The following is a 23,160-nucleotide window of genomic DNA, read 5'->3' on the forward strand; positions in this document are numbered from 1 at the left end:
CTTCAAAGCCCTCCTAAAATCACGTCTTTCCCAACTAAATCTTCTACTCCCTCTCTCTTCTGTGTCACCCTTGACTTGGATCTATAGCCTTTTATTTTTCTATTTTGTTTTATCAGTAATAATAATACCGAGTGTGGCATTTGTTAAGTGCTTACTATGTGCCAGGCACCGTACTGGACCCTGGGGTGGATACAAGCAAATCGGGTTGGACGCAGTCCCTCTCCCACGTGGGACTCACTGTCTCAATCCCCAATTTTAATGTCTGTCACCCCCTCTAGACTATAAGCTCCTTGTGGGCAGAGAATGTGTTTCAACTCTGCTATATTGTTTTCTCCCGAGTGCGTAGTACAGTGCTCTGCACATAGTAAATAATAAATACCGCTGGTAGACTGATCGATTGATTGATGTGGAGATGGATGAGGAAACATTGGAGGTCTTTGAGGAGTGGAGAGACATGCACAGAGTAATGTAGAAAAATGAACCAGGAAGCATAGCGAAGCGTGTATGTTAAAAGGGAGATAGTGGAGGCAGGGAGGTCAGTGAGGAGGTCGATGCAGTAGCGGAGACGGGATACGACAGGCTACTTCTTCTTTGGAGTTTAAGTCCGGTCCGAGCCAAAGCTACTAGGCTGGGCCCCTGACTAACCAGCGCAAGACGGATGGACAGCAGTGACGGCCGATGGCAGCTCCGCAGGGAGACCTCGGGGGCTGGGCTGGGGGGCACAGTGAGACAAGGAGCTGGAGATGAGAAGAGCAAGAGGAGAGGAGAGAAGAAGAGGGGAGGGGAGAGGAGAGGAGAGGGAAGAGGAGAGGAGGAGAGGAGGGGAGAGGAGAAGAGGGGAGAGGAGAGAAGGGGAGAGGAGAGGAGAAGACAGGAGGGGAGATTAGAGAAGAGGAGAAGAGGGGAGAGGAGAGGGAAGAGAGAGGAGGAGAGGAGGAGAGAGGAGAAGAGGGGAGAGAAGAGAAGGGGAGAGGAGAGGGGAGAGGAGAAGAGAGGAGACGAGAGGAGATTAGAGAAGAGGAGAAGAGGGGAGAGGAGAGGGGAGATTAGAGGAGAAGAGAAGAGGGGAGAGGAGAGGAGAAGAGGAGAGAGGAGAGGAGAAGAGGAGAGAGGAGAGGAGAAGAGGGAAGAGGAGAGGAGAGGAGAAAAGGGGAGAGGAGAGGTCTAGCAGGTTGCCTGGGTCTTCTCTGGGTGCTGACTGGCCACCTGGGGAAACCACACATTTATGGGAGCTCAAAACTCTGGAGTTCTCTGCTGCTTTAGAACTGGGGGCTGGGACAGTGGAGAGCCTAGCTGGGGAGGACGTGGGGAGACGGAGTCAGGAGCCAGAGACTGTAAGACGTGCCAGGGGAAACCCAGCAGAATGGGGCACTGCAGAGGGAGAGGATGGGTAAATCGCTCCTCCCCAGTCGCCCAGTCTGGAAGACTTCCTGGAGGGCATCTCTGAAGCTGCGATGGGAGGGTCAGGAGTAGGTTTGGCCATTTGGAGACTGAGGGAAAGAGAAAGAGGTGGGTCATCTGGGCATGAGGGGCAATTAGGGAGAAGCTTTAGGGGGACGATTGGGGTGCGAAAGGAACAGAGCGAACAGAAAAATCTCCCTCTTTCCCTTAATGCAGTTCAGGGTCTGGGGTGGGGCCCGGAGAGGGAGTTTCCTTCCTGAACCAGAAGGGTCGGTAATGGGCAAGATGACCCTCACGGATTTTAAGGTACAAACACATGCAGGCACGACAGGAGTACCAGAGGGGCTTCATGTGTACATGTCAACGTGGGTATGTGTGTGTATATGTGTATGTTGTCTCTGGGGATTGCATGTAAATAAGTGGATGGGTGTTAACGTGGCCATATCTAGTTCTGATTACAAACAGGCAGCGTGGCCTACTGGGGAGAACCCAGGCCAGGGAGTCAGAAGACCTGGATTCTAATCCTGACTCCACCATGTACCTGCTATATGACCTTAGGCAAGTCACTTCACTTGACTGTGCCTCAGCTTCCTCATCTGTAAAAAAGGGAAAATCGTATCAAATTCCCTCCCCCTTAGACTGTGACCCCCTTGTGGGGCAGGGACTCTGTCTTTCAATCATATTTAATTCAACCTTACTTGCTTGTATTGTGTTTAGCCCAGCACTTAGCCCAGTGCCTGGGACAAAAATGAGCACTTAATAAATTAATGCATCATTACAGTGAATGTAATATGTGTCCGTGTGACCTGGACATATATATTTATTGACCGTGTAAGTTAGTGTGTACAGGTGGTGTTGGGGAATTTACCATGTGTGTGTTCATGTCCACCTAAGTGTGTGTGATCAATCGATCAATCGACTGACAGTATTTATTGAGCATTTACTATATTCAGACCATTGTTCTAAGCGCTTGGGAGAGTACAATTACAAATCTGTAATTTACTTATATTAATATCTCTCTCCCCAATCTAGGCAGGAAACTCGTTGTGAGCAGGGAATGTGTCTCTTGTTGCACTGCACTCTCCCAAACGCTTAGTACAGTGCTCTGCACACAGTAACGCTCAATAAATACGACTGAATGAATGAACTGGTACAATACAAAAGAATTAGCAGGTACATCCCCTGCCCCTAATGAACTATCTGTACATCTGTGTGCCTTTATAGGTTTCAGAATATAGTTGTGGATGTGAATATGTGTGTTCCCTGTCTGTTATGTGCATTTGAGCGTGTGTGTGTATACTTGTATGTGTGTGCATATATATATATGTGTGTGTGTGTGTGTGTGTTTATGTGTCCAATATTCACCTGGGCTTTCCAACGGACCCTGAATTCTGAGCCAAGGAGTAGGCACTGAGAAGTCCGATTTCCAGTCCAGGCGGTGGACGGGTCAGTTCTCCCGTGGCCGGGCAGCAGGGCAACCCCTGGACACGGCTCTGCATTCCTTGGTCGAAAAGCCAAAGGAACCTGACCCTTTCTATACACTAGGCCTCACCCACAGTTGGGGTGGGCACGAAGGCTGGTATCAGGGACCAAGATAGAGCGATGCGAGCAGGGGGTTAAGAATGGGCAGACGCGGGTGGGAGATCCTAGCACTGGGGAATAGTAGATGGCGGGGGGTGGTGGGCAGGTTGGAGACAGAAGGTGGGAGAGACCGGGTTGGAGGTGCTGAGAGATCGTACCCCATCTGACTTCCAGCTTGTTGTGAATGCAGAGCTTTCTAGCATTAGGACCGTGCTCCGTCACTTCTCCTGGTGGCAATATCCAGACTGCTCCGCTCCTCACGGGCAGGCCAACATCCTCCACTCTCTCTCCCCTGTGGGCAGTGCCCACGTCCCACCCCCCCTTCCAGGCTTCCTGCCACCCCCCAAGCCTGGGTCTCCCCTCCACCGCGCTCTCCCACCCCCGCCCCTTCCCAAAGAAGCGATGGCGTTTGCAAAACTCCAGAGAGATCAAGCCTGTTGGTGCAGAGAGGAGGAGGAGAAGGAGGAGGTGTTGGATTGCTTTTGGTACACGTCATTTTCAACTGTTTATAATCTTCTTCTGTGTCTACATATTTTCTCTGTACACATTATTCATCAGAGTAAAAAAAGGAACTATGAAAACCTCGGCCAACTTTCCCATGACAACAAGCGAGGACCCAAGGTATATATGCATGGAAATGCACGTCACCCACAAACTAACTAGCCAGTGACTGATAGCCTCAGGCACCAAAGCCTAACGCAGCATTGAGCCGTAAAGAATTCCAACCTGGAAAAAAAAAAAAAAAGATCCGGAAAAATGAAAGGTCAAGATCCGGGCCGGGGGAAACCGGAATCTGGGTCTCCCCGGCGTTCAGGGTGAAGGTAGTCGTTGGTTTGAGCGAGGGAGAGTGGAAACAGCTGGATTGGGGAAATGCATGTGACCAGTATTTCCTGACCAGGATTTCCTTCGGGAAAACCGGACCAGCCGCCCTCCCAGTGCTCGCTCCCAAACCGACCTCCTCCCTCAACCCCCAGAGCCGGGGGTGGGGAGGAGGCCCGGTGCCTTCAGAGATCTTTTGAGTTTTCTTATTTCCCGTGTTTTGGAAAGATGACTCCTGATTGCATTCCAAAAAAAACAAACAAACAAACAAAAAACAACAAAAAAAGCATTTTTTCTGTTTCCTGTTCGCTGCACGCTCTTTCTGGGCCTTGGTTCACTTCAGTTTTGCATGCACAGTGCAAGAGAGAGAAAGAGAGAGAAAGAGAGAGAGAGGAGAGAGAGAGAGAGAGAGTTGGAGAGGAAAGAAAAGGAACCACCAGAAGAGAGGAGCTAGGAAGCAAACCGAGCTGAATCTCTTGAGCCGGTTTGCTCGACTTGTGGCCTTGGGGCCCTGAGTGTTGGTCGAGACGGGTTGCTGATGCTTCTGCTCGTGTCACAGGCCGAAAAGGTGCTGCAGTTTGACCCCGGGACCAAGAACGTGACGGCTTTGCTGATGGAGGCTCGGGAGCTGGAGGCCAGGGTCATCATCCTCTCTGCCAGGTGAGCCCGCATCCTGTCATTCATTCCTTCGGTCATATTTATTGAGCGCTTACTGTGTGCAGAGCACTGGGCTAAGCTTTTAGGAGAGACCCATTCAACAATCCACAGAAGCATTCCCTGCCCACCATGACCATACAGTCTAGAGCGGGGGGACTTACAGTCTGGGACGGGGGAGGCTTACGGATTGGAAGGGGCGTCTAGACCGTCCCTTCTGCGGCCCCCTCCTCCGTCCCGAGGCCGGGCCTGTTCTGTGTCCCTCCCCACCCCCCCACCCATCGCCCTGCCAACTCCAACGTCTTCCCTCCAGGTACTGCCAGGCTGCTGATGGGTCTCGACGGAGGCGGGGTGATGATGATAATAATAATAACTGTGGTATTTGTTAAGCGCTTACTATGTGCCAGGCACTGTTCTAAGCGCTGGGGTACATAACAAGGTAATCAGGTTGGACACAGTCCATGTCCCTCACGGGGCTCACAACCTTAATCCCCATTTTGCAGATGAGGTAACTGAGGCCCAGAGAAGTGAAGTGACCTGCCCGAGGTCACACAGCAGAGACGTGGCAGAGCCGGGATTAGAACCCACGACCTCCGACTCCCAGGCCCGGCCTCTAGCCACTAGGTCATGCTGCTTGGGCCAGGTCTCTGATTCTGCCCTGGGTTTCTCCTTGCAACAGTTCTTCCCTGGAGAAACTGAGGCAAGGGGACCCCCCCCCCCCCAGGGACTTGGGGTACCGCTCCGGAGAAGGTCCGACGAGGGGCTCCATCCTGAGTAGGGGAGGGGGTCCCCCCAACGAAAGAGACCCAGGATCACCGATGAAGAGACAAGGGAGCCGAGTCCACCGCAGAAAGGGTCAATCAATCAATCGATCATATCATTTATCATTTATTGTGTGCAGTGCACTGTACTAAGCGCTTGGGAGAGGACATTATGACAATACAGCAGACACACCCTGCCCACAGCGAGCTGACGGTCCAGAAGGGGAGAGAAAGACATTAATAGAAATAAATAAATGATAGATATAAATGCAGTGCGGCAGGGAGTGGGGATGAATAAAGGGAGCGAGTCAGGGTGATGCAGAAGGGAGTGGGAGAAGAGGAAAAGAGGGCTCAGTCTCGTCTCTGCCCCAGCGCTTAACTTGTAACTACCCCAGCGCAGTGCTTGGCACATAGTAAGCGCTTAATAAGTACCATAAATACTATTATTAGTCAGGGAAGGCCTCTTGGAAGAGACGTGCCTAAGGCTTTGAAAGGGGGGAGGGTGATGATCTGTAGGATATGAGGGGGGAGTAGGACGTGGGCGAGAGGTTGGTGGAGAGAGAGACGAGGATGGGCTGGATAGGAAGCCCTCACCCACTGGAGGGACACAGGGGGATGACCCCTTTGGAGGCTTGGTCCTTGCTCGGAGGACGCAGGGAGCCCTTTGGCTTCAAAAAGCATGGGACCCCATCTCTGGGTTTGTGGCCCCTAACCTGAAACATCTCCCTGCCAGCTCGTCTGAGAAAACCCAGTGGGAGTCAGAAGACCTGGGTTCCAATCCCGGCTCCCTCAATAACAATAATAATAATGGTATTTGTTAAGCACTTACTATGTGCGAAGCACTGTTCTGAGCACTGAGGGGATACAAGGTGATCAGGTCGTCCCACGTGGGGCTCACAATCTTAATCCCCATTTTCCAGAGGAGGTAACTGAGGCACAGAGAAGTGAAGTGACTTGTCCAAAGTCACACAGCTATTTATTGCTATTTATTGCTATTGTTTTTGTCTATCTCCCCCGATTAGACCGTAAACCCGCCAATGGGCAGGGATTGTCTCTGTTGCCGAATTGTACATTCCAAGCGCTTAGTACAGTGCTCTGCACATAGTAAGCGCCCAATAAATACTATTGAATGAGTGAAAGTGGTGGAGCCGGGATTAGACCTCATAACTTTTGACTCCCAAGCCCGGGCTCTTTCCACTGAGCCCCGCTGCTTCACTTGCCTGCTGTGTGACCTCGGGCCGGCCGCTTCACTTCTCTGTGCCTCAGTTCCCTCATCTGGAAAAAGGAGATTAAATCCTCCTCCCTCCTACTTAGACGGTGAGCCCCACGGAAGACAGGGATTGTGTCCAACCTGATTAGCTCCTATCCACCCCAGCGCTTAGAACAGTGCCTGGCACACAGTTAAGCGCTTAACCACTCCCGTTAAGAAGACAAACAGGTGGTGGGTGGGAGCCTGAATTATAGTTTGTCCTTCCTCCCTCCGCAGAGTTGATGGGATGAAGGTGGGTGGGAAGGAATGGGATTGGGAAAAGCCACCAAAGCCCAGCAAAGCGGACACCTTTGGGTCTAGACTGCAAACTGGAAGCCCAGCAATCTCCCAGGTCCTCAACAGCTCTGAAGCAGCGCAGCCTAGTAGATAGAGCCCAGGCTTGGGAGTCAGAAGGACTTGGGTTCTAATCCAATCTAATATAATCTAATCTCTGAAGCAGCATGACCTAGTGTCAAGAGCACAGGTTTGGGAGTCAGGGGACGTGGGTTCTAATCCGGGCTCCGCCACTTGTTTGCTTGTGTGATCTAGGGCAAGTCTCTGTGCCTCAGTTTCTTCACCTGTAAAATGGAAATTAAGACTGTGAGCTCCACGGGAGGCAAGGGTCTGCGACCAACCTGATTACCTTGTATTCATTCATTCATTCAATGGTATTTATTGAGCGCTTACTATGTGCAGAGCACTGTACTAAGCGCTTGGAATGTACAAATCGGTAACAGAGACAGTCCCTGCCCTTTGACGGGCTTACAGTCTAATCGGGGAAGACGGACAGACAAGAACAAAGGCAATAAATAGAATCGAGGGGAAGAACATCTCATTAAAACAATAGCAAATAAATAGAAGCAGGGTGATTTACATCTCATTAACAAAATAAATAGGGTAATGAAAATATATACAGTTGAGCAGTATCCTCCCCATCGCTCAGAGCAGTGCTTTGCACACAGTAAGTGCTTAACAAGTACTATTATTATTATTATTATTAATCCCAGCTCCACCACTTGTCTGCTGTGTGACCTCAGGCAAGTCACTTCACTTCTCTGGGCCTCGGTTTCCTCATGGATTAAGACTGTGAGTCCCATGTGGGACATGAACGGTGTCCAACATGACTAGCTTGTATCTACCCCAGCGCTTAGCACAGTGGCTGACACATAAGAAGAGCTTGACAAATCCCATTTAAAAAAAGGGGGGGGGCACCTGATTATCGGGTAATTCTACCATCACCAGCCCCGGTAGGAATGTCCCCAGGCTTCCGGGGTGGTGTCTAAGGGGGCTGAGACACTAACTTTCCCATTCCCTATCCCTCTGGTGGATTGCTTTGATCTATGGAAATTCTAGTTATTTGCACGCATTGTTATGGTTATTGTAATTACTGTGGAATTTGTCAAGTGCTTGCTAAGTGTCGAGCACTATCCTAAGCACCGGAGTAGCTACACTCCAGATCAACATTTCTTTCTCCCCCCCCAGGGCATCTTTGGAGAAGCGGAGTGGCCTAGTGGAAAGATCACAGGCCTGGGAGTCGGAGAACCTGGGTTCTAATCTTGCCACTTGTCTGTTGCGTGACTTTGGACAAGTTACTTGATTTCTCCGCGTCTCAGTTCCCTCATCTGCAAAACGGGGATTCAGTAGCGGTTGTCCCTCCTATTTAGACTGTCAGCCCCAAGTGGGACCAGATGATCTTGTACCTACCCCAGCGCTTAGTACAGTGTTTGCCGCATAGTAAGCGCTTAACGGATACTATTATTATTAGTGTTTAAATGTGGTTGTCCAGCAGCCCCATCCTACCTCTGACACTTGTTCCTGCCCCTCGCCCTGGTTTGGGTCCCCGAGATGAACTTTGCAAGGTCTCATTTTTCAATCAACTGGCCTCCAGCCGCTGGCTCTCAGCCTTAGTCCCGACCACTGGCCACTGGCCACAGCGACCGCTAGTCACAAGAGCCAGGAAAGAAGTTAATTTTTGTTTTCGGAGGAAGGGGGGGGGGGCGTATTTTCCCCTCACATCTTCCTCCTAAACTCGTGACTCTCAGGGGGAGGGGGAAGAGCCTCACTCCCCGACCCGACAGGTTCAGAGAGCAGAAGACGTGACCCAAGTGAGGATACCAGGGGAGGGAAACCAAAAATCGACTTGGAGGCAAGTGAAGCGAGATTGCCAGGCTCCGGCCAGGGAATCACACCACAGAATCCACCAAAGAGCCTCCAGGGAAACAGGAAAGCAGCGTGGCTTAGTGGAAAGAACACGGGCCTGAGAGTCAGACTCCCTGTGTTCTAATCCCGGCCCCGCTGCTTGCCTGCTGTGTGATCTTGGGCAAATCACTTCACTTCTCTGGGCCTCAGTTACCTTATGTGGAAAAATAAGACAATTATAGTATTTTTAAGCACTTACTATGGGCCCAGCACTGTTCTAAGCACTGGGGTAGATACAAGGTAAGCATGTGGGCCCACTTTATAGATGGGGATTAAGAACCTAAGCTCCAGGTGGGGCGTGGACTGAGTCCAACCTGATGAGGTGGGATCTACCTCAGCGCTTAGTACAGTGTCTGGCATATAGTAAGCGCTTCACAAATAACATTTAAAACAACAGAATAAAACCAGAACGAAGAGCTGTTGGTCGGGCAGAGAACCAACCTCCAACCCTCTACCCCTGACTCAGCTCCTCTCATTCTTTCCTTTCATTCATTCATTCAATCGGGTTTATTGAGCACTTACTGTGTGCAGAGCACTGTACTAAGCGCTTGCAAAGTACAATTCAGCAACAGAGATAATCCCTACCCAACAACGGGCTCACAGTCTAGAACGGGGGGAGGCAGACAACAAAACAAAACAAGTAGACAGGCATCAATACCATCAAAATAGATAGAATTATAGGTATGTTCACATCATTAATAAAATAGAGTAATAAATATGTACAAATATACCCAAGTGCTGTGGGGGAGAGGAAGGGGGTAGAACAGATGGAGGAAGTAGGGGGAATGGGGAGGGGAGGAAGAGCAGAGGGAAAAGGAGGGATCAGTCTAGGAAGGCCTCCTGGCGGAGGTGAGCTCTTAATAGGGCTTTGAAGTGGGGGAACAGAGCTAGTTGGGCAGATATGAGGAGGGAGGGCATTCCAGGCCAGAGGTAGGACGTGGGTCAGGGGTCGACGGCGGGACAGGCGAGAAGGAGACCAATTGAGGAGGTTAACGGCGGCAGAGGAGCGGAGTGTGCGGGCTGGACTGTAGACGGAGAGAAGGGAGGGGTCAAGGTGATGGACTGCTTGGAAGCCAAGAGTGAGGAGTTTTTGCTTCATACGAAGGGTGATAGGCAACCACTGGAGATTTTTAAGGAGGGGATTGACACGCCCAGAACGTTTCTGTAGAAAGATAATCCGGGCAGCAGAGTGAAGTACAGACTGAAGCGGAGAGAGTCAGGAGGATGGGAGATCAGAAAGGAGGCTGATGCAGGCATCCAGTCGGGATAGGATGAGAGATAGTACCAGCAAGGTAACAGTTTGGATGGAGAGGTAAGGGCGGATCTTGGTGATTTTGTGAAGGTGAGACCGGCAGGTGTTGGTGACGGATTGGATGTGTGACGTGAATGAAAGAGCAGAGTCAAGGATGACACCAAGGTTGCGGCCCTGTGAGACGGGAAAGTTGGTAGTGCCGTCCACAGTGACGGGAAAGTCAGGGAGAGGACAGGGTTTAGGAGGGAAGATAAGGAGCTCAGTCTCGGACATGTTGAGTTTTCGATGGAGAGCGGACATCCAGGTGGAGGTTTCCTGAAGGCAGGAGGAGATACGAGCCTGAAGGGAGGTCAAGAGAACAGATCTAGATTTGGGTGGCATCCGTGTAGAGATGATAGTTGAAGGCGTGGGAACCGATGAGTTCACCAAGGGAGTGAGTGTAGATGGAGAACAGAAGAGGGCCAAGAACTGAGCCTTGAGGAACCCCTACAGTTAGGAGATGGGAGGGGGAGGAGGAGTCCATGAAGGAGACCGAGGATGAACAGCCAGAGAGATAGGAGGAGAACCAGGAGAGGTCGGAGTCCTTGAAGCCGAGGTGAGATAAAGTGTGGAGGAGAAGGGGATGGTCGACAGTATCAAAGGCAGCTGAGAGGTCGAGGAGGATTAGGATAGAGTAGGAGCCATTGGATTTGGCGAGAAGGAGGTCACTGGTGACCTTTGAGAGGGCAGTTTGGGTGGAGTGGAGGGACGGAAGCCACATCAGAGGGGGTCCAGGAGAGAGATGGAGTTGAGAAATTCCAGGTAGCGAGTGTAGAAGTTCTAGGAGTTTGGAAAGGAAGGATAGGAGGGAGATAGGGCGATAAGTGGAGGGGGCAGTGGGGTCAAGAGAGGGTTTTTCAGGGTGGGGGAGACGTGGGCATGTTTGAAGGCGGAGGGGAAGAAGCCGTTGGAGAGTGAGTGGTTAAAGATGGAAGTTAAGGAGGGGAGGAGGGAAAGGGCGATAGTTTTTATAAGATGAGCGGGAATGGGGTCCGAAGCGCAGGTGGAGGAGGTGGCACTTGCGAGGAGGGAGGAGATCTCCTCTGAAGATACTGCTGGGAAGGATGGGAAAGTAGGGGAGAGGATTGAGAGCGGGGGGGATGGAGAAGGGGGAGGGGTGACTTGGGGGAGCTCAGACCCGACGGTGTTAATTTTCGTAATGAAATAGGTGGCCAGAGCGTTGGGGTGAGGGATGGAGGAGAGGGAGGAACAGGGGGCCTGAGGAGGGAGTTAAATGTCCGGAACAGTTGGCGGAGGTGACGGGCATGGGTATCGATGAGGGAAGAAAAACAGTTTTGCCTGGCAGAGGAGAGGGCAGAGTTAAGGCAGGATAGGGTCAATTTAAAGTGAACAAGTTTGGCTTGGTGCTTAGACTTGGCCAGAAGCGTTCAGTAGCCGGAGCCTAAGAGCGAAGGAGGTGGACAGAGGCAGGTATCCGGGGCTCTGAGTTAGAGAAGGGTGAGAGCTGTTATGGGGGACGTGGGAGAGGAAACGCCTAGGCAGAGGAGTAAATAACCAAAGAACATGGGTGGGCTGAGTGGGTGCAAACGCAGATAGTAGCTAAAAGTAACGCAGTGAGAACAAGGACATTGTTACGCGGGGAGGGGGACGGGGGAATCAGTCACATCCAGTCCGAATACAAGGAAGGAGGGAGTGGGGGCTCCCCAAAGATGGTCGCTTCTCTGGGGGGCCGGCTGGAGAACACAGTGTCCCACGGCCCTGGTTGGCTACCTGGACAGACTAAAGGTCGCTTCGAGGGGTGGTTTAAGTGATCATGTGAGGGGTCCTACTCCAGGGGAGTTGGATGGTCAGCAGAGAGATTAACTCTGGGGATCATCTGAGAGATACTCGAGGTTCTGCCTGGCTGTGGGTGAAGGGAGGAGCGGGCCTCGGTGTCCTGGGACGGTGATGCAGATGTCCGGGAGGGGAAGATGACCGTGAGCTCGGAGGCAGGTCAATGGAGTCCGATATTGGGTTTCTCAGGAGGAGAGATCTCGGCAGCGTCCGGAGGGGAAAGATCCTACCGGGAATAGGGGGACTGGCCGTCCGATGGCGCGGCTCCTTAGTTCCTGCCTCCGTGAATGGGCTTCATTTCCCTGCTCACTGTCCCAGGATGGGGGTGGAAACAGCGTGGCATAATGGATAGAGCACAGGTCTGGGAGTCAGAAGGTCACGGGTTTTAATCCCGGCTCTGCCACCTGTCTGCTGTGTGACCTTGGGTAAGTGACTTCACTTCTCTGGGCCTCAGTTCCCTCATCTGTAAAATGGGGATTGAGACAGTGAGCCCTATGTAGAACGGGATTATGTCTAACCCAATTTGCTTGTGCCCACCCCACGGCTTGACACCCGGTAAGCACTTAACAAATACCACAATTATTATTATTATTATTATTATAACAGATACATTCCCTGCCCACAACGAGCTTACAGTCTAGAGTCCCTGGAGGGGTCCACAATGAGGTCAGAGGGGTCTGAGATGGTCTCTCACCTCTCGGATCTTTTCCTCTCCCATCTCCCCACCTCAAATCTCTCCACACGTCCACCTGCTGTCGGTCTGCTGTTGTCCTCGGCTCGGGTCAGGAATAATCCATCCTCAGTTTCCCTGTAGCGTTCACACCCGCAACTCCGGGGATATGGGGAACATCAGAGGTTCATTCATTCATCCATCCATCCATCCAATCGTATTTATTGAGCAATTATCATTATTGCTATTATTATTAACATCCTGGCTGGGAGGGACGAGAACGTTGGGGACTCCAAGCCCTCTCTCGGAAACCCAGCTGGGCTGACCAGAGGGCATTTGCATAGTTTTGGTAAGTTATGCTTTAGCCTGATCTCTTCTTGGGGAATTATCCTGCCCCATGCCTCCTTCCTTTCTCTCCCCTCACCCTCCCTGCCACCCTTTCCTGGAAAGCGAGAGCGTTAATTCCACGGCACTCCTCCCTGCCCTTGGAGAGGAAAGACAGGGACACGCTGAAAATGGCAAATCCATGCAAATCAGTCGCACATGGGAGCAGCTGGGGTGGGGAAAGGGGGCATCTTGGGGAGTCTGAGCCGAGAGTCAGAGGCCCTGGGTTCTAATCCCGGCTCCGCCCTATGTCTGCTGGGTGAGTTTGGGCAAGTCACTTCACTTCTCGGTGCCTCAGTTACCTCATCTGTAAAATGGGGATTAAGACTGTGAGCCCCACGTGGGACAACCTGATTCCCCTGTGTCTACCCCTGCGCTTAGAACAGTGCTCGGCACATAGTAAGCGCTTAACAAATACCAACATTATTATTCTCTGGGCCTCCGTTCCCTCCTCTGGAAAATGGGAATTAAGACTGTGAGCCTCAAGTGGGACAGGGACTGTGTCCAACCTCATAGACTTGTTATCTACCCCAGCGCTTAGAACAGTGGTTGGCACATAGTAAGTGCTTAACCAGTCTTATCTTATGCTGCTGAGTTGTCTCTGACCCACAGCGACTCGGTGGACACATCTCTCCCAGAACGACCCACTTCCACCTGCAATCGTTCTGGTAGCTTTCTTGGTCAAAATATGGAAGCAGTTTACCATTGCCTTCATAAGTACCATAGTAATAATAATAATTATTCATAGTTCCCTCATCTGTAAAATGAGGATAAAGACCGTGAGCCCCATGTGGGACAGAGTCTGTGTCCAATCCGACTTGTGTATATCCATCCCAGCGCTTAGAACTGTGCCTGGCACATAGTAAGCGCTTAACAAATTACAATTATTATTATTATTATTATTAATGAACCTGTATCTGGGCCAGACAGCTTTCCTTCCGAGCCTCTTAGAGCCCCCTCAACTCTCGGTGACCCCTGACTTCAAAGGGGGCGCTTGGCATGAAGGAGGCAGCTGCAGGGCTGGACGGAGCGGGAGGAGCAACTGGAGACGGTCAGTGCAAGTCTTAATCAGTCAGTAAATCGATTGTATTTATTGAGCACTTACTGCGTGCAAAGCACTGTACTAAGCCCTTGGGAGAGTACAATAGAACATCCCACACATTCCTTGCCCGCAATGAGCTCACAGTCTAGTGGGGAGACAGACATTAATATAAGTAACTAAATAAATAAATGACAGATCTATACATATCTGCTGTAGGGAAGGGAGGGAGGATGAGTGAAGGAACGGGTAAGAGCGGCACAGAAGGGGTGAAAGAAGAGGAGAGGAGGGCTCAATCAGGGAAGGCTTCCTGGAGGAGATGCGCCTTCAATAAGGCTTTGAAGTCGGGGAGATGGGTCGAGATGGTTGTCCCCATCCGTCGCGGGATCAAGGCAGGTCTGGGGTGTGGAGAGCTGGGGAGGGCCAGGCGGTCAGCCAGTGGGGAGGGGGCCCACGGGAGTGGAAGAGGAGGTGGAGAGTGTGGGGTCCAAGCCAGGCCCAGATGTGGAGATCCTCCTGGGCAGGTGGGCTTCAAAGTCCCTCCAGCGTGAGGACGCGGTCGGCCTGGTCTTCTTCACTGACAGGAGTAGGGATCGGATGTCCCACGCTGATCGGGTCTGGGCCTCACAGTCTCCTGGGCTGGGATTCCGCTGACTGGGCTGGGATTGGGGTGGGATTGGGACCGGGATGGGGCTGGGAATGGGACTGGGATCGGGATGGGGCTGGAACTGGGATGGAGCCGGGTCTGGGAGAAGTTTCAGGTGAAACAGGACGGGCCCTAGGCCAACGCTCTTTCTCTGTCCCTCGCCTGACTCTTCTCAAAAGCCAGTGCCCCACTGGGTGGCCGGCCCGGGCCGGGGAGAGGGTTGACACCTGGTTTAGCCGGGGGTGGGGGGAGGCACCGTTGGAGGGGGGGCCCGCCCCCTCACCCCCGCATCTGCCCGCAGCGAGGATGACGCCGCCACCGTGTACCGAGCGGCCGCGATGCTCAACATGACGGGCTCCGGATACGTGTGGCTGGTGGGCGAGCGGGAGATTTCGGGGAACGCCCTGCGCTACGCCCCCGATGGTACGTCCCCTGGCCCGGGGCCCGGGGCCAGCCTGTCCTCCCTGCAGCGGGGGGGACGGTTGGGTGTCCAATACACTGCCAGCCATGGGGTGGGGGGCGGGCTAGGATTTTTCCCAGTCTCACCTGACCCCGAGTGGAGGAGGGTGGCTCACCCCATGCCTTGAAACAGGGCAGGGGATGGCAGAGGAAGGGGCAGGGGAGGGGCAAGGGACGAGTAGGGTACTAGGCCTTGGCAACACAAGGGTCTTTCCCCAGTGATCCAGAGAAAGGACTCTTATCGGTTGTTGGGGGGCGAGGAGGGGCGAGGCGAGGCCCTGGGGGGGGGGGTGCCCAGGGTGTCCTATAGTGGCTCTGTCCATCTGCTTCCCCCAGGAATCATCGGCCTGCAGCTGATCAACGGCAAGAACGAGTCGGCCCACATCAGCGACGCCGTCGGGGTGGTGGCCCAGGCCGTGCACGAACTCTTCGAGAAGGAGAACATCACCGACCCGCCCCGGGGCTGCGTGGGTAACACCAATATCTGGAAGACGGGACCCCTCTTCAAGAGGTTGGTGGGACCCCAAAACCTCGGCCAGTCGGAGTTTTGGGGGAGGTGGAGATTGGCTCTGATCCGAGCCGAAACCCGGGAGTGTTCTAGGCCGTAAGTTCACTGCGGGCAGGGAATGTGTCATAATAATAATAACGGTATTTGTTAAGCGCTTACTACGTGCCAAGCGCTCTTCTAAGCGCTGGGGAAGATACAAGGTCATCAGGTTGTCCCACGTGGGGCTTAAAGTCTTCCAGATGAGGTAACTGAGGCACAGAGAACTGAAGTGACTCCCCCCAAGTCACACAGTTCACAAGTGGCAGAGGCGGGATTAGAACCCACGACCTCTGACTCCCGACCCCGGGCTCTTTCCACTAAGCCACGGTCCGTTTATTGTCCTCTCCCAAACGGTTAGTACAGTGCTTTGCACATAGTTAGCGCTCAATAGCAACGTGGTGCAGTGGACAGAGCATGGACCTGGCTTCTAATTCTGGCTCCGCCACTTGTCTGCTGTGTGACCTTGGGCAAATCATTTCACTTCTCTGGGCTTCAATTCCCTCATCTGGAAAATGGGGATTGAGACTGTGAGCTCCAATACGGGACAGGGACGGTGTCCAACCTGATTTGCTTGTATGCTTCCCAGTGCTTAGTACAGTGCCTGGCACATAGTAAGCCCTGAACAAATACCATTATTATAATAATGATATAATTTATAATTATAATAAATATGATCGAATGAATGAGTGCTGGCCAACAGGGAACTGACGTAGGCTCGGGGCCTTATGTGGTGGCCCTGAGAGCCTTCCTCACCCCCCTGGCTTTCTCCCTCTCCTCCCCCCACCCCAGGGTGTTGATGTCATCCAAGTACGCAGAGGGTGTGACAGGGCGGGTCGAGTTCAACGAGGACGGAGACAGGAAATATGCCAACTACAGCATCATGAACCTGCAAAACCGCAAGCTGGTGCAAGTGGGAATCTTCAACGGGAGCCATGTAAGGGGAGGGGGCGGGGAGACCGGTAACAGGAATCATCTGGGCGAGGGACCAATAAAAGGAACTATGTCGGAGGGGAGACCTAAAACAGGAACCGTATTGGAGTGGGAGACCAATAACACGAGCCGTGTTAGAGCAGAAGAGCAATAAGAGAAGCCGCGTAGGAGCGGGAGACTAATAACAGGAGCCACGTTGGAGTGGGAGACCTGGAACAGGAGCCACATTGGAGCGGGAGAACTAGAACAGGAACCACATTGGAGCAGAAAACCAAGAACAGGAGCCACATTGGAGTGAGAAACCTAGTACAGGAGCCACGTTAGAGCGGGAGGCCTAGAACAGGAGCCACGTTGGAGTGGGAGGCCTAGAACAGGAGCCGTGTGGGTGGGAGGTATCAATCAGGGACCTCGTGATGGGGAAACCAATAATAAGAGTTATGTGGGTGCGGAGACCTATAACAAGTCTCCCTTGGAGAACTTATTCGCTCCCATCGCTTCATCTACCACCTCTGCGTGGATGATTCCCAAATCTACATCTCCAGCCCCAGTCTCTCTCCCTCTCTGCAGTCTTGCGTTTCCTGCGGCCTTGAAGACATCTCAGATGTCCTCTCGTCACCTCAAATTTAATGTGTCTAAAACAGAACTCCTCATCTTCCCACCCTGCCCTCCCCCTGACTTTCCCATCACCGTAGGCGGCAACACCGTCCTTCCTGTCTCATAAACCCGTAACCTTGGTGTTATCCCTGACTCCTCGTATTCAAGTCGTCACTAAATCCTGTCGGTTCTGCCTTAACCGCTAAAATCCGCCCTTTCCTCTCTCCAAAGTGCTACTACGTTAATCCAGTCACTTATGCTATCCCGGCTGGATTGTTGTATCAGTCTCTCCGCCTCCCGTCTCTCCCCACTCCAGACCCTGCTTCATTCTGCTGTCCGGATCGCTTTTCTACAAAAAAGTGTAGTCTTGTTTCCCCTCTCCTCAAGAAGCTCCATTGGTTGCCCATCCACCTCCGCATCAAAAAACAAAAACCAACCAACTCCTCACCACTGGCTTTAAAACAGTTGATCACCTCGCCCCCTCCTACCTCACCTCGCTACTCTTACTCCAACCCAGCCCGCACATTTTGCTCCTCTGATGCCAACCATCTCATTGTCCCTCCATCTCATCTATCTCGCCAACGACCCCTCGCCCATATCCTGCCTCTGGAACACCCTCTTTCCTCATATCCAGCAGATAATTACTCTCCCCTTTCAAAGCTTTATTGAAGGCCCGTCTCCAAGAGGCTTTCCCTGACTAAACCCCTCTTTCCTCTTCTTCCATTTCCTTCTGGGTCACCCTGGCTCGCTCCCTCTTATGCCTCTATCCAACATTTATTCATTTGTATTAGCACCCGTCTCCCTCTCTAGACTGTAAGCTTGTCGTGGACAGGGAATGTGTCTGTTTATTGTTGTATTGTACTCTCCCAAGCGCTTAGTACAGTTCTCCGCACACGGTAAGTACTCAATAAATGCGATGGATGAATATATGAAAGGGAGGGGCCCAGCAGGGATAGGTAGGGGAAGAACGAGGGGACCCAGGCTCTTTACTCTCGGCTGGTTGTCCCCTCTCACCGCTCCCCCCTTCCCCCCAACCCCAGGTCCTGCCTAATGATCGGAAGATCATCTGGCCCGGCGGGGAGACGGAGAAGCCTCGGGGCTATCAGATGTCCACCAGGCTGAAGGTGAGAGCCGGGGGCGTGGACGGTGGGCGGGGTGTGGACGGGCGGACAGGTGGATGGTGACCCTGCCCTCTGTTCACTGCGGCCAGGGGCCCTGGACCAAAGGTCAGAGAAATCCCCTAGCAAACCTCCCCTACACCTCCACCCCAGGCCCAGGTGCCCGGGCCCGGGAGTCAGAAGGACCTGGGTTCTAATCCTGGCTCTGCCACTCTTCCTTTGGGTGAGTCACTTCACTTCTCTGGGTCTCCGTTACCTCATCTGGAAAATGGGGATTAAGAGTGTGAGCCCCATGTGGGACAAGGACTGGGTCCAACCTAATGAACTTGTATCTACCCCAGGGCATAGAACAGTGCTTAGCATGTACTAAGCGCTCAACAAGTACCATTTATCATTATTATTATTGTTATTATTATTATTCTCCTTCCCAGCCCCCCAGTGGGCCTTAAATAGGATTCAGCAACACCTTGGGAATTGGAGACCCATTCTCCTTCCTGGACAGCTCTCCAGAGAGTCCTCCAGACCCCAGCCCTGATCTTGTCCCCCAGACCCAAACCCTCACCTGGTCCTCCCGGACCAATCACCAGCCCTCAACTAATCACCCGGGCCCATCCCTGACCCTCACCGGATCCCCTGGACCAATCCCCAGCTCCGACCTCATCCCCTGGACCAATCCTCAGGCCTCGATTAGTCCATTGGCCTAATCACTGGCCTCATCCTGGTCCCCTGGACCAATCCCCACACTTCCCCTGGTCTCCCCGGACCAATCCCCAGCCCTGACCTGGTCCCCCAGGCATAAGAACAGCGCTTGGCACATGGTAAGTGCTTAACAAATACCATCATTATTATTCCCAAACCCCATCCTTGGTAGAGATGGTTTTCTGTAGATAGCTGCTAATACAGTGCTCTGCACGCAGTAAGCGCTCAATAAATATGATTGAATGAATGGATCTCAAAATCCCCCTGTTGCTTGTTATTTTCCTGAGGACTCCACTCGTGATAGGCTATAAGGCGACAGAGATCATATTTATAATGAATTACAATGTATATAATCACCTATTAAAGGCTAATTACAAATTACATATCTATTGATGAGAAGCAGCGTGGCTCAGTGGAAAGAGCCTGGGCTTCGGAGTCAGAGGTCATGGGTTCGACTCCCGGCTCTGCCACTTGTCAGCTGTGTGACTGTGGGCGAGTCACTTAACTTCTCTGTGCCTCAATGACCTCATCTGTAAAATGGGGATGAACTGTGAGCCTCACGTGGGACGACCTGATTACCCTGTATCTACCCCAGCGCTTAGAACAGTGCTCTGCACATAGTAAGCGCTTAACAAATACCGACATTATTATTATTGATTATATATTACAAATTATTCATTTAGATTAAGTTCTGTCTCTCCCTTTAGACTGTAAGTTCACTGTCTACCATCTCTATCGTATCGTCCTCTCCCAAGCGCTTAGTATAGTGGTCCGCATACACTAAGTGCTCGATAAATTTGAGCACTGTTGTATTGTACTCTACCGAGTGCTTAGAACAGTGCTCTGCATACAGTAAGTGCTCAATCAATACGATCGATGGATTAACTCTGTTGGATCGTACTCTCCCAAGTGCCCAGTATTTTGGTCCTCACACCCTTTCCCTTCCCCTCATCGACCTCACCTGGAGGGGGCCAGTCAGGAGCCGATTCATTCAGTCGGATTTATTGAGCGCTTACTGTGTGCAGAGCACTCTACTAAGCGCTCGGAACGTACAATTTGGCAATAGAGAGAATCCCTACCCAACACCGGCCTCGCAGTCTATCACCCCTCTCCTTTCCGGCCCCAGATCGTCACCATCCACCAGGAGCCGTTTGTGTATGTGAAGCCCACCCAGGGGGACGGGACCTGCAAGGAGGAGACCACCGTCAACGGTGACCCCATCAAGAAGGTCATCTGCACCGGCCCCAATGAGACCACCTATGGAAGCAGTGAGAAACTGAGCGGGCGGGTGGGTGGGTAGGCCCAGGGCGGGTGTACGCCGTAGCCGGAGGCCGCTTGGACGAATCCTCTCCCATTTTTTAATGGTATTTCTTAAGCGTTCACTATCTGCCAGGCACTGTAGTGATAATAATAATGAGTGTGGTATTTGTTAAGCGCTCACTACGTGCCAGGCACCGTCCTAAGCGCCGGGGTGGACACGAGCAGATCGGGTTGGACACAGTCCCTGTCCCACGGGGGGCTCGCAGTCTCAATCCCCATTTTACGGATGAGGTCACTGAGGCCGCCGGGGTGGACACGAGCAGATCGGGTTGGACACAGTCCCTGTCCCACGGGGGGCTCGCAGTCTCAATCCCCATTTTACGGATGAGGTCACTGAGGCACAGAGAAGCGAAGTGACTCACCCTACGCCGCACAGCAGGCAAGTGGAGGAGTCGAGACTCGAACCCTTGACCCTCTGACTCCCAGACTCGTGCTCTAACGATGCTGCTTCTCGACTAAGCGCTGGAGTAGATGCAAGCTAATCGGTTTGGACGCAGCCTGTCCCACGTGGGGCCTTCATCCCCGTTGCCTTCACAAGCACTATAATAAAAATAATTATTAGTATTCTCTGGGCCTCAGTTCCCTCCTCTGTAAAACGGGGATGAAGACTGCGAGCCCCCCGTGGGACAGGGACCAACCCGATTCGCTTGGATCCACCCCAGTGCTAAGGTTCAGTGCCTGGCATGTAGTAAGCGTTTAACGAATACCACAATTAGGATTATTAATCTGGTTCAATCATTCATTCGATCGTATTTATCGAGCGCTTACTGTGCGAGGAGCACTGGGCTAAGCGCTCAATAGAGGACAATAGAACAATAAACAGACGCTCTCCTCCCCACAATGAGCTTGCAGTCTAGAGGGGTCGTGTCCTGCCCCTCTCCCCCTGGCTGGAGCAGGAGGCCTTAGCAGAGGTTACGTGGCTCTGGAGAGGGAGGGGAGTTTGGACACACAGTGCTCCGCGCACAGTAAGCGCTCAATAAATACGATTAAATGAATGAATGAATGTTGGCCTCCCCCTCAAGGCTGGGCTGGGGCAGGGGGCTTGGGCGGGTTGAAGTCAGAGCTGCGTGTTCTGTCCCCTGCAGGTCGACATACGGTGCCCCAGTGCTGCTATGGCTTCTGTGTTGACCTCCTCATCAAGCTGGCCCGGACCATGAACTTCACCTATGAGGTCCATCTGGTAGCCGACGGCAAGTTCGGCACCCAGGAACGGGTAGGTCACTGGAGCCGGGCACCTCCTCTCCCCCGAGCCGGACCCAGGCATCTGGGGCAGTTTAGTGGCCCCTGGACTGGGGATTATTCATTTATTATGGTATTTAAGAGCTTACTATGTGCCAGGCAGTGTACTAAACGCTGGGGCGGCGAGGTGGGAGGGGGGCAGATATCAGGGCGGCATTGTGGAATAAGCATGGGGCTGGTAGTGGAAGGGCTTGGGTCCTAATGCCGTCTCTGCCACTTACCTGCTGTGTGACCATAGGCAAGTCACTTCACTTCTCTGTTATCTGTAAAATGGGGATTGAGACTTTGAGCCTCATGTGGGACAGGGCCTGGGTCCAACCCGATTTGCTTCTATCCACCCCAGTGTTTAGTACAGTGCCTGGCATATAGTAAGTGTTTAACAAATACCATAATTATTATTATAACCATAGTGGAAAGAGCATGGGGCTGGTAGTCAGAGGACTTGATTTCTAATCCTGGCTCCACCACTTGTCACTTCTTTGTGCCTCAGTTCCCTCAACTGAAAGATGAGGACTAAATACCTTTTCATTCATTCAATAGTGTTTATTGAGCGCTTACTATGTGCAGAGCACTGTACTAAGCGCTTGGAATGGACAAATAGGTAACAGATAGAGACAGTCCCTGCCCTTTGACGGGTTTACGGTCTAATCGGGGGAGACAGACAAGAACAATAGCAATAAATAGGATTAAGGGCATAATACCTGTTGTCCCTCCTACTTAGTCTGAGACCCACAGGAGGGACAGGGATTGTGTCTGACCTGATTAACTTGTACCTACCCCAGCGCTTAGAACAGTGCTTGACACATAGTAAGCGCTTAATAAATACCGTTCAAAAAAAAGGGAAACCCCCAGTTGTGAGTCAGGAAAATTGGGTTCTAATCCCAGCTCCACTCCTTGCCAGCAGGTCACTTCTCTGAACCTCAGATCCCTCTAAAATGGGCATGAAATATCTGTTCTCTTTCCTTCCTTAGGCTGCGAGCCCCATTTGGGACAGGGACTGGGTCCAATCCAATTTGCTTGTATCCACCCCAGTGCTTAGCACAATGCCTGGCACATAATAAGCACTGAACAAATACCCCAATTATAATTATTTATCCATGCTTTCCTGAAGGCTGATGGCAATTGTCCATTTGTAACAAATGCCACAATTATTATTATTAAGGCGATGAATAGCCCCAGTTCAGTACTAAGGTGAAGTGGACAAGACCGCTTCCCCATCCTCCCCCTCCTCCTCTTCTCCTCTTCCCCATCCCATCCTCCTCCTCTTCTTCTTCTTCCCCCATCCCCCCTCCAACTCCTCCCTTTCTCCTTCCTTCCTCCCCCTCTTCTTCCTCCCCCTTCTCCTTCCCTCTTCCTCCGCCTTCCCCCTTCCTCTTTCCCTTTTCCTCCCCCTCCCACCATTCTCCCTCCCTCTTCCTCCCCTCCTTTCTCCTTTCCTCTTCCTCCCCTCCTCCTCCTCCTCTTCCTCTCCTTCCTCTTCCCCCTCTCCCCCACTTGCTCCTTCTCCACCAGGCCTTCTCGGGGCAGGGGTAAGGCTGCCAGGAGGAGGGGTTGGTAGCGGGGGCTGTGAGGTAATAGGGCTCCTCATTCGTTCATTTGTTCAATCGTATTTATTGATTGTGCAGACCACTGTACTAAGCGCTTGGAAAGTGCAATTCGGCAACAGATAGAGACGATCCCTACCCAACAATGGGCTCACAGTCTAGAAGGGGGGAGACGGACAACAAAACAAAACAAGTAGACAGGCATCAGGTCCTCCCTCGACC

At 52.3% G+C, this 23,160-nt stretch overlaps 1 protein-coding gene across 11 annotated transcripts in view; it reads left to right on the forward strand.

The window, feature by feature from the left end:
• The window catches only part of GRIN1 (glutamate ionotropic receptor NMDA type subunit 1), a 59,803-nt gene that overhangs the window by 17,424 nt on the left and 19,219 nt on the right, over positions 1-23,160 (forward strand). For 7 of the 11 annotated variants that reach the window (XR_003755867.2, XR_003755868.2, XM_029054338.2 and 4 more), the window contains 8 exons: positions 3,541-3,603; positions 4,361-4,461; positions 14,790-14,911; positions 15,284-15,458; positions 16,284-16,428; positions 18,059-18,142; positions 19,962-20,103; positions 21,241-21,368. Coding sequence is in view for 9 of the 11 variants with exons in the window: in XM_029054338.2 (XP_028910171.1) it covers positions 3,541-3,603; positions 4,361-4,461; positions 14,790-14,911; positions 15,284-15,458; positions 16,284-16,428; positions 18,059-18,142; positions 19,962-20,103; positions 21,241-21,368 (960 nt within the window). In the remaining 2 variants the exon portion in view is untranslated. The remainder of the gene's footprint in view (positions 1-3,540; positions 3,604-4,360; positions 4,462-14,789; positions 14,912-15,283; positions 15,459-16,283; positions 16,429-18,058; positions 18,143-19,961; positions 20,104-21,240; positions 21,369-23,160) is intronic. The other 4 variants (XM_029054344.2, XM_029054341.2, XM_029054345.2 and 1 more) reach the window with 1 other exon arrangement.

This window comes from Ornithorhynchus anatinus, chromosome X4 (genome assembly GCF_004115215.2).
Source record: "Ornithorhynchus anatinus isolate Pmale09 chromosome X4, mOrnAna1.pri.v4, whole genome shotgun sequence".
NCBI lineage: Eukaryota > Metazoa > Chordata > Mammalia > Monotremata > Ornithorhynchidae > Ornithorhynchus > Ornithorhynchus anatinus.